At 46.0% G+C, this 12,500-nt stretch overlaps 1 protein-coding gene across 1 annotated transcript in view; it reads right to left on the reverse strand.

Annotated features, from left to right (window-relative positions):
* The window catches only part of kirrel1b (kirre like nephrin family adhesion molecule 1b), a 68,821-nt gene extending 59,187 nt beyond the window's left edge, over positions 1–9,634 (reverse strand). The window contains exon 1 of the mRNA XM_048228243.1: positions 9,310–9,634. Within this exon, the coding sequence (XP_048084200.1) occupies positions 9,310–9,355 (46 nt within the window). The 5' untranslated portion in view covers positions 9,356–9,634. The remainder of the gene's footprint in view (positions 1–9,309) is intronic.
* Between the last annotated feature and the right edge of the window lie 2,866 nt (positions 9,635–12,500).

The raw sequence follows: 12,500 nt of genomic DNA on the forward strand, positions 1-12,500 counted from the left end.
CGCACGCATCTCTTGGTCAATAATAAAGGCCTCACATTATCATTACCACTGACCGCGCGACCAATATCAGTACCACACACACACACACGCACGCACCCCACAATGTTGCTCACATCAATACACATCACATCACATCTCCACACACAAAGTTGCTCACACTACCACGCATTAATAAACGCCACACACACACACGCACGCACCCCCACACAAGGCTCCTCACACACACACACACGCACGGCAGACCCCCAATATCAACAAAAGGCTCAATACCACCAATAACGTTAATTCCTTAACACAAAGCTGCCTCACCACACACACGCAAGCACGCACTTCCCACACACAAAGGCTCACATACAACATTAATGCAGCACGCACTCCCACACACACAAAGGCTCACACACACACACGCACGCACTCCCACACACACAAAGCGCTCACACACACACACGCACGCACTCCCACACACAAACGCTTACACACACACACACGCACGCACTCCCACACACAAAGGCTCACACACACACACGCACGCACTCCCACACACAAAGGCTCACACACACACACGCACGCACTCCCACACACACACAAAGGCTCACACACACACACGCACGCACTCCCCACACACAAATCGCTTACACAATAATACGCAACGCATCTCCCACACACAATAAAGTTGCCTCACACACACACGCAAGAATGCGACCCCCATCAATATGTTGCTCACACACACACACGCATCGCATCTCCCCACACACAACCGCCACACACACACACACGCACGCACTCCCACACACAAAGGCTCACACACACACACGCATCACATCTCTAATAAAGGTCACACACACACGCGACGACTCCCACACACAAACGCCTCACACACACACACACGCACATACACATATACATATTATTATAATATTATTATATTATTATTATTATTATTATATTGCTTATATTATTATATATATATATATTATTAATATATATATATATATATATACACACACACATATTAATAAATATTACACACATACACACACACACGCATATTATTACGGATACACACATACACACATACACATATTAATATTATTATTAAATACACACACACACACACACACGCACACACACGGTCACACACACGCCAAGATACATGCGCTTACACACACACGCCAGACAAACACACACACACAAGCACACATACACACACACACACACACACACACACACACACATATTCACATTATCTACAGAGAAAGAGAGCTCCAGATAGTTATGCACTTCACTTCTACATTACTACTACACACATACACACATGCTATTACACATACACACACACGTCATTACCCTCCCATGTAAACACAGGTGGCGAGCAGCTCCACTGTCCCTTAGACAAAGACGAGTCAAGACACATTGCAACACATGCAACCTGAAAGATACCAAGCTCACACACACACACACACACACACACACGCTCACACACTGACACTCACACTCATTGGCCACTGCTGGCCACACACACACACACACACCACACACACCGACACTCACACACACACACATAGAACTGCACACACATGAACACACACATACAAAACTGCACATGATGTCTCTTCCATGCTGTCCTCCCTCTCCTCCCCTCCTCTCTACTCCCCTCCCCATCCTCTCCCTCCTCCTCCTCCCCCTCTCTCTCTCTCCCTGTCTCTCCCTCTCTCTATTCCCTCCTCTCCTCTCTCTCCCTCCCTCCCTTCTCTCCCTCTCATCTCCTCCCCTCCTCTCCTACCTCTCTCTCCTGCCTCCTCCCTCCTCTCTCTCTCATCTCCTCCCTCTCTCTCTCCTTCTCCTACCTCTCTCTCCCTCTCTCATCTCCTCCCTCTCTCTCTCCCTCTCCCTCTCTCTCATCTCCTCCCTCTCTCCCTCTCCTCTCTCTCTCTCTCTCTCTCTCCCTCTCTGGTTGGTTGGTTGTTTAGGTTGTTCAGACTGGACATTAGGAAGAGACTCATACACTGTTGCTTTCTTTTCATCAGCTAACCCACACACACTCAATTCCTCCCACCCTCTGTGGGTACACACACACACACACAATAATAAATACAGCGGGAAAAATACATTGAACACGTCAACATTTTTTCAGCAACATTAATTAAAAGCAGAGTTATGAGTAAAAAGTGGAATGGCACAGGAAAAGAATACACTAAAGAAAAGCAGCACAAAGGTAAGGAACGAGCTGGAATCTATAATGTAGTTAGAGAAATTATCCTCCCATTCAGTAAATTTATATTTTGTTAAGTTAGTAGTACATACTGGTGGGTTATAAAGTTTTTGTTACTGTGAGTCACACATGAAACATTTCATGATGGTAAAAGCAGCTCTTCCAAGACCTTTGCAACCTTATTGTTGCAAACATATCAACACGGAACTGGTTACAGATGTGGTACTTCAAAAACTCAGAACTGTTCAGCAAGCAGTATTGAGCCATTACTATGGTGTGTGTGTGTGTGTGTGTGTGTGTGTGTGTGTGTGTGTGTGTGTGTGTGGCAGAGCAGCAGTAGGCAAGGCAGTGTGTGTGTGTGGTGTGGTGTTTTCTAACCTGTCCTGAGAGAGGCCTTTACGTTTCCTAGCTTCTCTTCCTCTTCCTGTAGGACAACAATCATCCAATCAGATGGCTGCAAATAGAAACTAACCTGAATAATACTAAATACCAACCAATCAGATAATGCCACACAAACCAACCTGAATGACACTTGCAGCCAAGCCAACCAAGCAGACAGCTGCTGAGTGTGAAACACATGGCCTGGGCTCCAGGAGCCTCCTCCCTCCCTCCTCTCCCCCTCTCTTCTCCCTCCTCCCCTCTCCCCCTTCCTTCTTTCTCCCTTCTCCTCCTCCTCTCCCTCTCCTTCATCTCCCCTCTTCTTCTCCCTCCTCATCTCCTCTCTCCTCTCCTCTCCTCATCTCCCCCTCTCTTCTCCTCTCCCTCTCCTCTCTCTCTCTCCTCTCCTCATCTCCCCCTCTCTTCTCCTCTCCTCTCCTCTCCTCATCTCCCCCTCTCTTCTCTTCTCCTCTCTCTCTTCCTCCCCCTCCTCCCTCCTCTTCTCCTCATATCCTCCCTCCTCCCCTTCCTCCTTCTCCCTCCCTCCCCTCTCTCTTCCTCTCTTCTCCCGCCTCCTCCTCCTCTTCAACCACAACAACATCATTGCAACATCAACCCATAATGCGTGTGTGTGTGTGTGTGTGTGTGTGTCCTTGTGCATCATTATTACCGTTATTGCATCGTGTTTTGCGGTCATCCGTTGCGGGCCGGTGGTCTTCACATGAGGCGTCTTTGCCCACACACACACACACATACCTGCACGCTGCGCACACACACACACACACACCCCCACACACACACACACACACACACTCACACACACACACACACCCACACACACCGCTTTTACTGGCGCGCACACCTGCACACACCTGCACACATACGCACACACACACACACACAAATGCACACACACACGCACACACAAATGCACACACACACGCACATACACACACACACACACACACACATACTTGCTGAAAATATTTGTGTTCAGTCCTTTCCTAACTGAACACACACACACACACACACACACACACACACACACACCCACACCCACACACACACACACACACACACGCACACACACACACACACATACTTGCTGAAAATAGTTGTGTTCAGTCCTTTCCTAACTGAACACACACACACACACACACACACACACACACACACACACACACACACACACATACTAGTTGTGTTCAGTCCTTTCCTAACTGAACACACACTGCCCATATGAAGTAGTCCCCTCCTTATATTTCCCCTTTTACTGCTTCCTTTTGTTTACAATCATTTTACAAAAATACCATTTCAAAGTGAAAGCAGATTTCTACAAAGTAATGTTAATGAATTAAAAGCAGGAATACAAAATAGAGTTTTTCTCAATTGTTTACACAGATGAGAGTCCTTTTTTTTTCTTCATGAAGCGCCGCTCTCCTGGAGCCATTACTATGTGTGTGTGTGTATTATTATTATTATTATTAATATATTAATGTAATAATTGTCAATCTTATTCAGATAAAGTCCTTTTTTTACATGAAAGCGCCCGGCTCTCCTGTTTGTTTTTTTGTGTGCATGATCCAGGAAAGGCTCGCTGAAAATCAAAGAATGGTCGCTGGTTTATTCTTGCTGGTTTATTCCATAAGCAACAGGGAATTAAAGAAAAGCGTTTGCGACCCTTCTGGGAAGTGTAAAACTTCTGAGCCAGAGGCCAAAACGTTTGTTCTTTTTGCCATGTCTGTTCTGTGTTGCTATTTGTATGGATCTAATGCCCATTTAGAGACAGTACTGTACAGCCTATTTGGTGAACAAAACAGTACAAAAGGTGTTTACTGCTGGTCTATTTCGATGAAAAAAAAACACACACACACACACACACACACACACACACACACACACACACACACACACACACACACGGGTCTATTTCCATAACATGTGTCTTGTCTAGGTGCTTACTGTAGATCTTACATGCCAATGCCAGTTACATCTTGGGAGGAATGAATACAATTATTTTTTATTCAGTACATTTTGTCTTTTCACAGTTTTTTCTGATACCAGAAAATGCCCATTTTGAGAACTTCGATGCGTCGCGATCGTGCGTTAACTGGCGTCGCGTCGTGTGTGCGTGCCTGCATACATGCGTGCATATGTGTGTGGGTGTGAAGATTGTGTATGTGTGTGTGTGTGTTTAGTTGGGAGGGTGAGTATATCATAGAGCTAATGAATGAAAAACAGAGTTGGCTGATGAAAAGAAAACAATTTAACTCATCCCTTCTCGCTCTCATTTCCAACACACTCACTTACACTCTCTCACACACACACACACTCTCTCTCAGCCCCAACACACACTCTCTCTCACACCTCAGACACACCCCTACACACACACACACACTCTTTCTCATACACCCCAACAGACACACACACACACACACACACACACACACTCTCTCTCTCTCTCTCACACCCCCAACACACACACACAAAGTCTCTTTCTCATACACCCCAACAGACACACACACACTCTCCCTCACACCCCCTACCTCATCACAACACACACTGCTAATAAAGGCATCGCAGCACAAACACACATTCATCCAGTCAGACAATGCTGATGTAATCTAACGTATTCAGACTAACAGAATACATTGTGAAATACGTTCAGTAATACAGTGCAACCAGAAAGTTTTCAGACCTTTTCAAGTTTTCCACATTTTGTTATGTTTCAGATTCATCTTACTGTAAAATGGATTCATATATTTTTTTTTCTCATCAATCTACACACAATGCACCAACACTCCACAAAAAAGCAGGTGTTCTGAGTGTTTTGTAAATGTATAAAAAATAAAAGTCTGAAATATTCCATTTACATAAGTATTCAGACCCTTTGTTATGACACTTGCAATTGAGCTCTGGTGCATTCTACTTCTACCAATGGTCTTTGAGATGCTTCTACAACTATATATGTACTTAACTTGATTAGAGTCCACCTGTGCCTAAATTAATTAATTGGCCATTATTATGAGAGGTAGACATCTCTTTATATACGGTCTCACAGTTGATGGTGTATGTCAGAGTGAAAACCAAGCCACAAGGTCAAGATAATTGTCCGTAGACCTGCGAGACAGGGTTGTGTGAAGAGACAGACCTGGGGAAGGATACAAAAACTATTCTGCAGCATTGAAAGTGCCCAAGAGCACGGTAGCCTCAATCATTCTCAAATGGAAAAGTTTGTAACAACTAACAGTCTTCCTAGATCTGGCCGCTCAGGTACAGTCAGACAGGTAACCAAGGACCCAGTGGTCACTATGAATGAGATTCAGAGTTCCTTTGAGAGGATGAGAGAAGCGTAAAGAAGGACCAACATCAGTGCAGCACTGTAGCTCATGAACATGCCCCCAGAGTGTAGCACTGTAGCTCATGAACATGTCCCCAGAGTGTAGCACTGTAGCTGCTCATGAACATGCCCCCAGAGTGTAGCACTGTAGCTCATGAACATGCCCCCAGAGTGCAGCACTGTAGCTCATGAACATGCCCCAGAGTGTAGTGCTGTAGCTCATGAACATGCCCCAGAGTGTAGCACTGTAGCTCATGAACCCTAGGTGCAGCACTGTAGCTCATGAACATGCCCCCAGAGTGTAGTGCTGTAGCTCATGAACATGCCCCCAGAGTGTAGCACTGTAGCTCATGAACATGCCCCCAGAGTGTAGCACTGTAGCTGCTCATGAACATGCCCCCAGAGTGCAGTGCTGTAGCTCTAGGTAGTCAGGCTGTAATCTGGGTACCCAGAAGCTTGCATCATGCTGAACGAACTTCTGGGCCAAAACCTTCACAACCAGAAAACAACTACTTTCAGAGACGCCCGCTGATCTCACTTCTGTTGTGTTCATGGAGAAAAGTTCCTACCGAAACCAGTACGAAATGGCTGCCGATACAAACATAATTGAAGCATGTTTAGAGCCAATTTTTGAAGAAATTAAAGCTCATAACAACCTTTGCTTTAAACCTTAAAAGTTATGTCTCATTTGCCTAAGCAAAGGCTAGCTAGAGATGGCTACAAAGGCAAACTAAATGCCATTGTTTTGGTTGTTAGTCCGCTGTCTGCGGTATTTTCATGAAACACCCAGTATATGGGCATACTCACAAGGTCTGCCACCTCTCCGTGATTGGCTATTGAAAAAAGCTTTGTTCAAAATCAGAGAAATTTCCTACTCCCTATTTTCCCCTGAATCCGTATTCCTCTAGACTAGTTAGGCTGTCGGCTTAGTCAGGCTGTGATAACTAAGTAGCATTCTCATGTGGGCTAGTCGATAACAGCATTCTCATGTGGGTTAGTCAGGCTGTGATTTGGCTTAATTGTCCCAACATTCCAGATACGTTTGCTTGCTTTGATTCATAATTTGTTTTACTTTTATCTGATTTTGGAAAGCAGTGCTGGTCTGAGATGGATGGGTGAGTGCATTAATTACCTTGTTGGCAGGTTAACTGACCGAGGGTACTGGTTAACTGACCAAGGATACTGACTAACTGACCGATGGTCTGGTTAACTTGTTGGCAGGTTAACTGACTGGGGCAGCCGTGGCCTACTGGTTAGCGCTTCTGACTTGTAACCGGAGGGTTGCCAGTCCCGAACCTCGACCAGCAGGAACCCTTGAGCAAGGCACCGAACCCCTCACTGCTCCCCGAGCGCCTCCGTAGCAGGCAGCTCACTGCGTCGGGATTAGTGTGTGCTTCACTGCTGAGTGTGTTTCACTAATTCACGGATTGGGATAAATTCAGAGACCAAACTTCCCTCACGGGATCAAAAGAGTATATACAGTATACTTATACTTATACTGCTTTACCTCACTGTGTGTACACTGTGTGCTGAGTGTGTTTCACTAATTCACCGATTGGGATAAATGCAGACACCAAATTTCCCTCACGGGATCAAAAGAGTATATATACTTATACTTATACTTTCAGCATTGACCACTGCATGTTCATCCCATTTGCTTGTGTCCACACATGGCCCAGTATTTGCATTTGATTATATGCACTTGGCTTTGGCAACACAATCTTCCTTTAAATGGTCATACTAATAAAGCATGCTGTGTGTGTGTGTGTGTGTGTGTCTGTGTGAGTGTGCGTGTGTCTGTGTGTGTGTGTGTGTGTGTGTGTGTCAAGAGAACAGTGTGTGAGCAGGGCTCTGTGTGTGTTGAACAAAGGGGAGAGTGTTAGGGAGAGCATGTTTGAAACAGAGCATGTGTGTGTGTGTGTGTGTGTGTGTGCGCGCGTGCTCGCATGCATGTGTGCTGCTCCCTGTGGATATCCTGATTAGGGGTACGAATTTGCATCCCCTTCAACCAAATGCACACACACACACATCCAATAAATGCACCTACACCTCTCTCACATTCACTCTCTTTCTCTCTCACTCATAATTGTCTCTCTCACACACACACACACACACACACACACATGTAGAAAATGGAGCTAACATCGCTGTTGCTTTAGAATGGCGGTGAGTTGTTTATAATGACTCGACATGTCATTCAAATGAGCTGATTTTAAAGAGTGAATTGCCGCTGTTGTGCTCACGCGCTTCGGTTTTCAGTGCGACATCGGAGGGACACAAAGAGAAAAAGCCGTCAGTTGCTTTATCATCGGCAGAGCGGCGCGCGCACGGCATTCCGCCGACTCGCCACGTAGCTGTCGCGGCGATATTCTCCACCAAAACGCGCACACCAAGCACGACTGTGAGGGACAGCTTTCACGCGCCGTTACAGCCGCTCAGGTCTACAGTATGCCAGGTGCTGCCACTGTCGTTGAAGCAGCGCGAGGAGCTGCGAGCCGCACACACTGCACGAAGTGGCCAAGGAATCTCCTCAGCAACACGAACGGCTACCAAGAGACACGAGCCGCAACAGCGGCACCGGAGACGAGATAACTGACGGACACCACCGTCCATAGCCTGTGGGCTTCACGGTCTCCCGCTCTTAAGAAACGTGAATGGAGGGAGCAGAAGCGCAAGCAAGCCTAATGGAGTCTGCAGCCAGGCCGCCGTCGTTAACGGATCATTACAACACTTCAGACAGTGCGAGTTTTATCTGGCTATCTGACACGTTAATTCTATCACCTCTCGCCGCGCGACTCCCGCCAATCCTTCCCGTGGTCGGACCGATAACAGACTCGACCTGCATACTGAGAGGTGCAGGGCACGCGCCAGTCATCTCTTTCTTTCTGTGTGTATTATTGTTGTGGGGGTTAGGTTACGAATAATTGTGATCAATGCAAGGTAAAGGTCGTAGAAAATCCATCACTTAAAATGCTTTCTCTCTCCCCCTCTACCTCAATCACACACATACACACACACAAACACAGACACACAAAAGGTCATGTCTGAATGTTCTGGAGTAGTTGTGAATAGCTACATTGAGCGCCACTGAGCTTTGATTGAAATAAAATTAAGCGCGGCCAGAAAAAACCCATCACTACAGAACACTTTTCTGAACAGCACAAGCCCCCGTCTCAGTAGGCTGCAAAACACACACACACACACACACACACACATCTGTCCAAATGTGTTCATGAAGATTCCGAGGAGACTGAACGTTTTGAAGCGGGCACAGTTTGTGAAACGCGAGACGCGGCATTTCATGAGGGAAGATTGAGCGCGCTGACTGACAGGTCTAGTAGTCAGCTCGATAGCGCGCGTGTGCGTGTATGTGTCTTACCTTTGTTTAAAGTGACGGCCAAAGTTAATATCCACAGCCACCGCATGGTTCACCCGCGCGCGATGGAATCCGTGCCCTCGGCGAGGACCGCAAGCTCCACACGCATCTGAGACACCGGTTAGAGTTCACGCGCAGGAACCTATAATTAATAATCCCCACTGACAAGTGTCGCGTCCTGTGCCCGCCGTGCGACTCTTTCAGACGTCCCTGGTTTGTCTCGTGAGATGTTCGGTAACTGATATCACCGCTGTATGCGCGCTCCGTGCCCCCGTCTCTCTCGTGTGTTGTCGGCGGCGCCCGCTTTCTCATTGACAATAAAATTTCCCTCCCTCTCTCTCTCTCTCCCTCCCTTCCCTTACGCTCTTTAAATCTCAGCGTGTCACTTGAGTGTGGTGGGCTGGAGCGCCATCCCCCTGGTGGCGGCTGCCGGCACTGCATGCTGAGGGTCGTGATAGTCTTTCTCCTTTCCGTTGGAAGTCCTGGGGGCTCGGCTGCGTCAGGCCCCACTGAAGTGTACCTCTCCCGGGCCAGAAGGCCGAAAAGTCAGGCAGGCTGGGAGAGCTGATCCACCAGGAAGAGATATAGTAGGGAGGGACCGGACCCCCCCCCCACACACACACACACAGACAGACACATACACTAGAGGTGGAACAGTACACAGTCACGGTTTGGTTACCTCGGTTAACTGAAATAAAACCATGCCAATCTCTAGGTATGGTGAAGCTATTAGGCTAACTGAAATAAAACCATGCCAATCTCTAGGTATGGTGAAGGGTATGTGATGAACGGATACCTACACATACATCAATGGATGCACACACACACACACTTCAACACATACCTACCCACACACACACAGCAACGCATACCTACACACACACACACATTAACGCATACCTACAGTACACACACACACACATCAATGCACTTTTCACTTTTCGAATGTTGATTTTGCATACTGTAGGCCTATTGTTTTTTAAACGTTCATTTGTATAACATATGACCACTTTAGAATATTCCAAATGTATAATTTATTTTGTAGCCTATGATTTGCACGACAAAAGGTTTATTGTGTTGCTAATAAGTGAAATGGAAATGCTGAGTTTCGGTCTGCGTGTTGTTCCCGTTTTCTTGTTCTTGATTCGTTGTTCCTCAGTGTTTTAATAAATGTTTGTTATCAGAATCACCTTCATTCTTTCATTTGATTTGACATTATGGCCAAGGCAATTTGTCTTTTAAAGTAAGCCTAGGCAATTAACTAGACAAAAGCTATTGGACGTTCGCTGAAGTCTGGGCTTTTCTTAAAGTGCCGCTTCAGTGCAGTAGCCAGAAGATCTGTGTGACAATGAGCAAGATGTCCTGATACACTACAATAGGCTACTAACGGTTGTTTTCTTGTACAAAATTCAATATTTTAAGTTAAATATGCAGTGTAAGACATGTACAAAAGACAAGAGGCTAACAATGTCAAAAAAGTAGGCCTATTTAAAATAGCATGCATACGCATTAGTTAGCCTATTTAAAATAGCATGTATACGCATTAGTTAGCCTATTTAAAATAGCATGCATACGCATTAGTTAGCCTATATTCTCAATTTAGTTTACAGAGCAGTCCCTGCAACAAAGTTTTAGTTAAACTATAGAGGAGGCTATAGGATTAGTGTGTGTGCATGTGTGTGTGTGTGTCCCCGACAGGGTGGGGGGCGTGGCATCACGGTGGTGGCTGTCCACCCTCCCTAGTGTTGTCAGAGAGGGCTGTGATTGGCTGAGGGCCATTCTGATATGCCCCTCCCCTCTTCCCGTAGTCCACAACAAAGCACATTGACATGGCGGTACCCCAAATGTCTGTTTATTAGTTAACAAACAATAACCAAACCACCGTGTTAATACTGTGGGAAGGAGCATCGCAAGAGCAGAACCCAGTCACACCTATCCTGCGTCCCACTTTGATGACATCATCAGCTGTGACATAAACCAAGCATACGTACGACAGCACTGAGTGATATGAATATTTATTCAAAAGGAAGACTTGTCATTCAAACAAACAAACAAATAAACAAATAAACAAACCAGATGAACAGAAAGACTAAAGTCTACAGAATAAGGATCCACCTGTAGATGTCCCCTAGCATCTCCCACCACGGGTCTGGGGGTGACACACACACACACACACTCACTCACTCACTCACTCACTCACACACACACACACACACACACACACACACACACACACACACTCCACACAATTTATTGGTTTTCATGTCTATGTGTGTGTGTGTGTGTGTGTGTGTGTGTGTGTGTGTGTGTGTGAGATGGAAAAGAGTGCTGGAGAAGACTGTTAAAGGCAAAAACTATATACATGAAATTATATAAAAAAATTACAGCTGCATGTCAAATTAAACTCACAAAATGCTAACTAATTGCTAGCGCTCAAGAACACAATACCTAAATGTGACAAAAACAAAGAAAAATAAGAATAATTCCAAAAAGGAACATTGATGAGCAAAATGAATACACACTCAAGAAAACACCCTTCTACAGACTTCAGAACAAAACACTCAACTGAAAACAAAAAGGTTTTTTTCTCAGGAGTAGGAGGAGTAGCCGTGAAAAAAACACAGAGAACCTAACAGTGATTGACAGAGCGGGGTGGGGTGGGGTGGGGGGTTTGAGAGCGAGAGCTGCTCTTGTATGCCCTCTAGTGGCTCATAGCTGTGAGAGGATGAACTTGAGAGAAAGCGAAAGCAAGAGCGACTAAGAGAGAGCGCTGCTCTTGTCTGCCCTCTAGTGTCTCAGAGCTGTAAGTGCAGACTTGAGAGCACTTAGCTCCATGGCCCAGGAGGGCGGGGCAGTCACACAAGGTAGGCGTGTTCTCACCACGGTAACCAGCAAGAACAGCCATTGAGTCATGTAGTAGTACATGAGGCTGATTACACATACACACACACACACACACACAAACACACACACACATACACACAGACAGACACACACACACAGACACATACACACGCAGACACACGCACACAGACACACACACAGACACACACACATACAGACACACGCAGACACACGCACACAGACACACACACACACACATACACACACACATACACAGACGCACACGCACACACACAGAAACACAGGGGCAGCTGTGTGGGTGGAAATGTAAACAGCATAACCTCTGGTCG

Source organism: Alosa alosa, chromosome 19 (assembly GCF_017589495.1).
Source record: "Alosa alosa isolate M-15738 ecotype Scorff River chromosome 19, AALO_Geno_1.1, whole genome shotgun sequence".
Lineage (NCBI taxonomy): Eukaryota > Metazoa > Chordata > Actinopteri > Clupeiformes > Clupeidae > Alosa > Alosa alosa.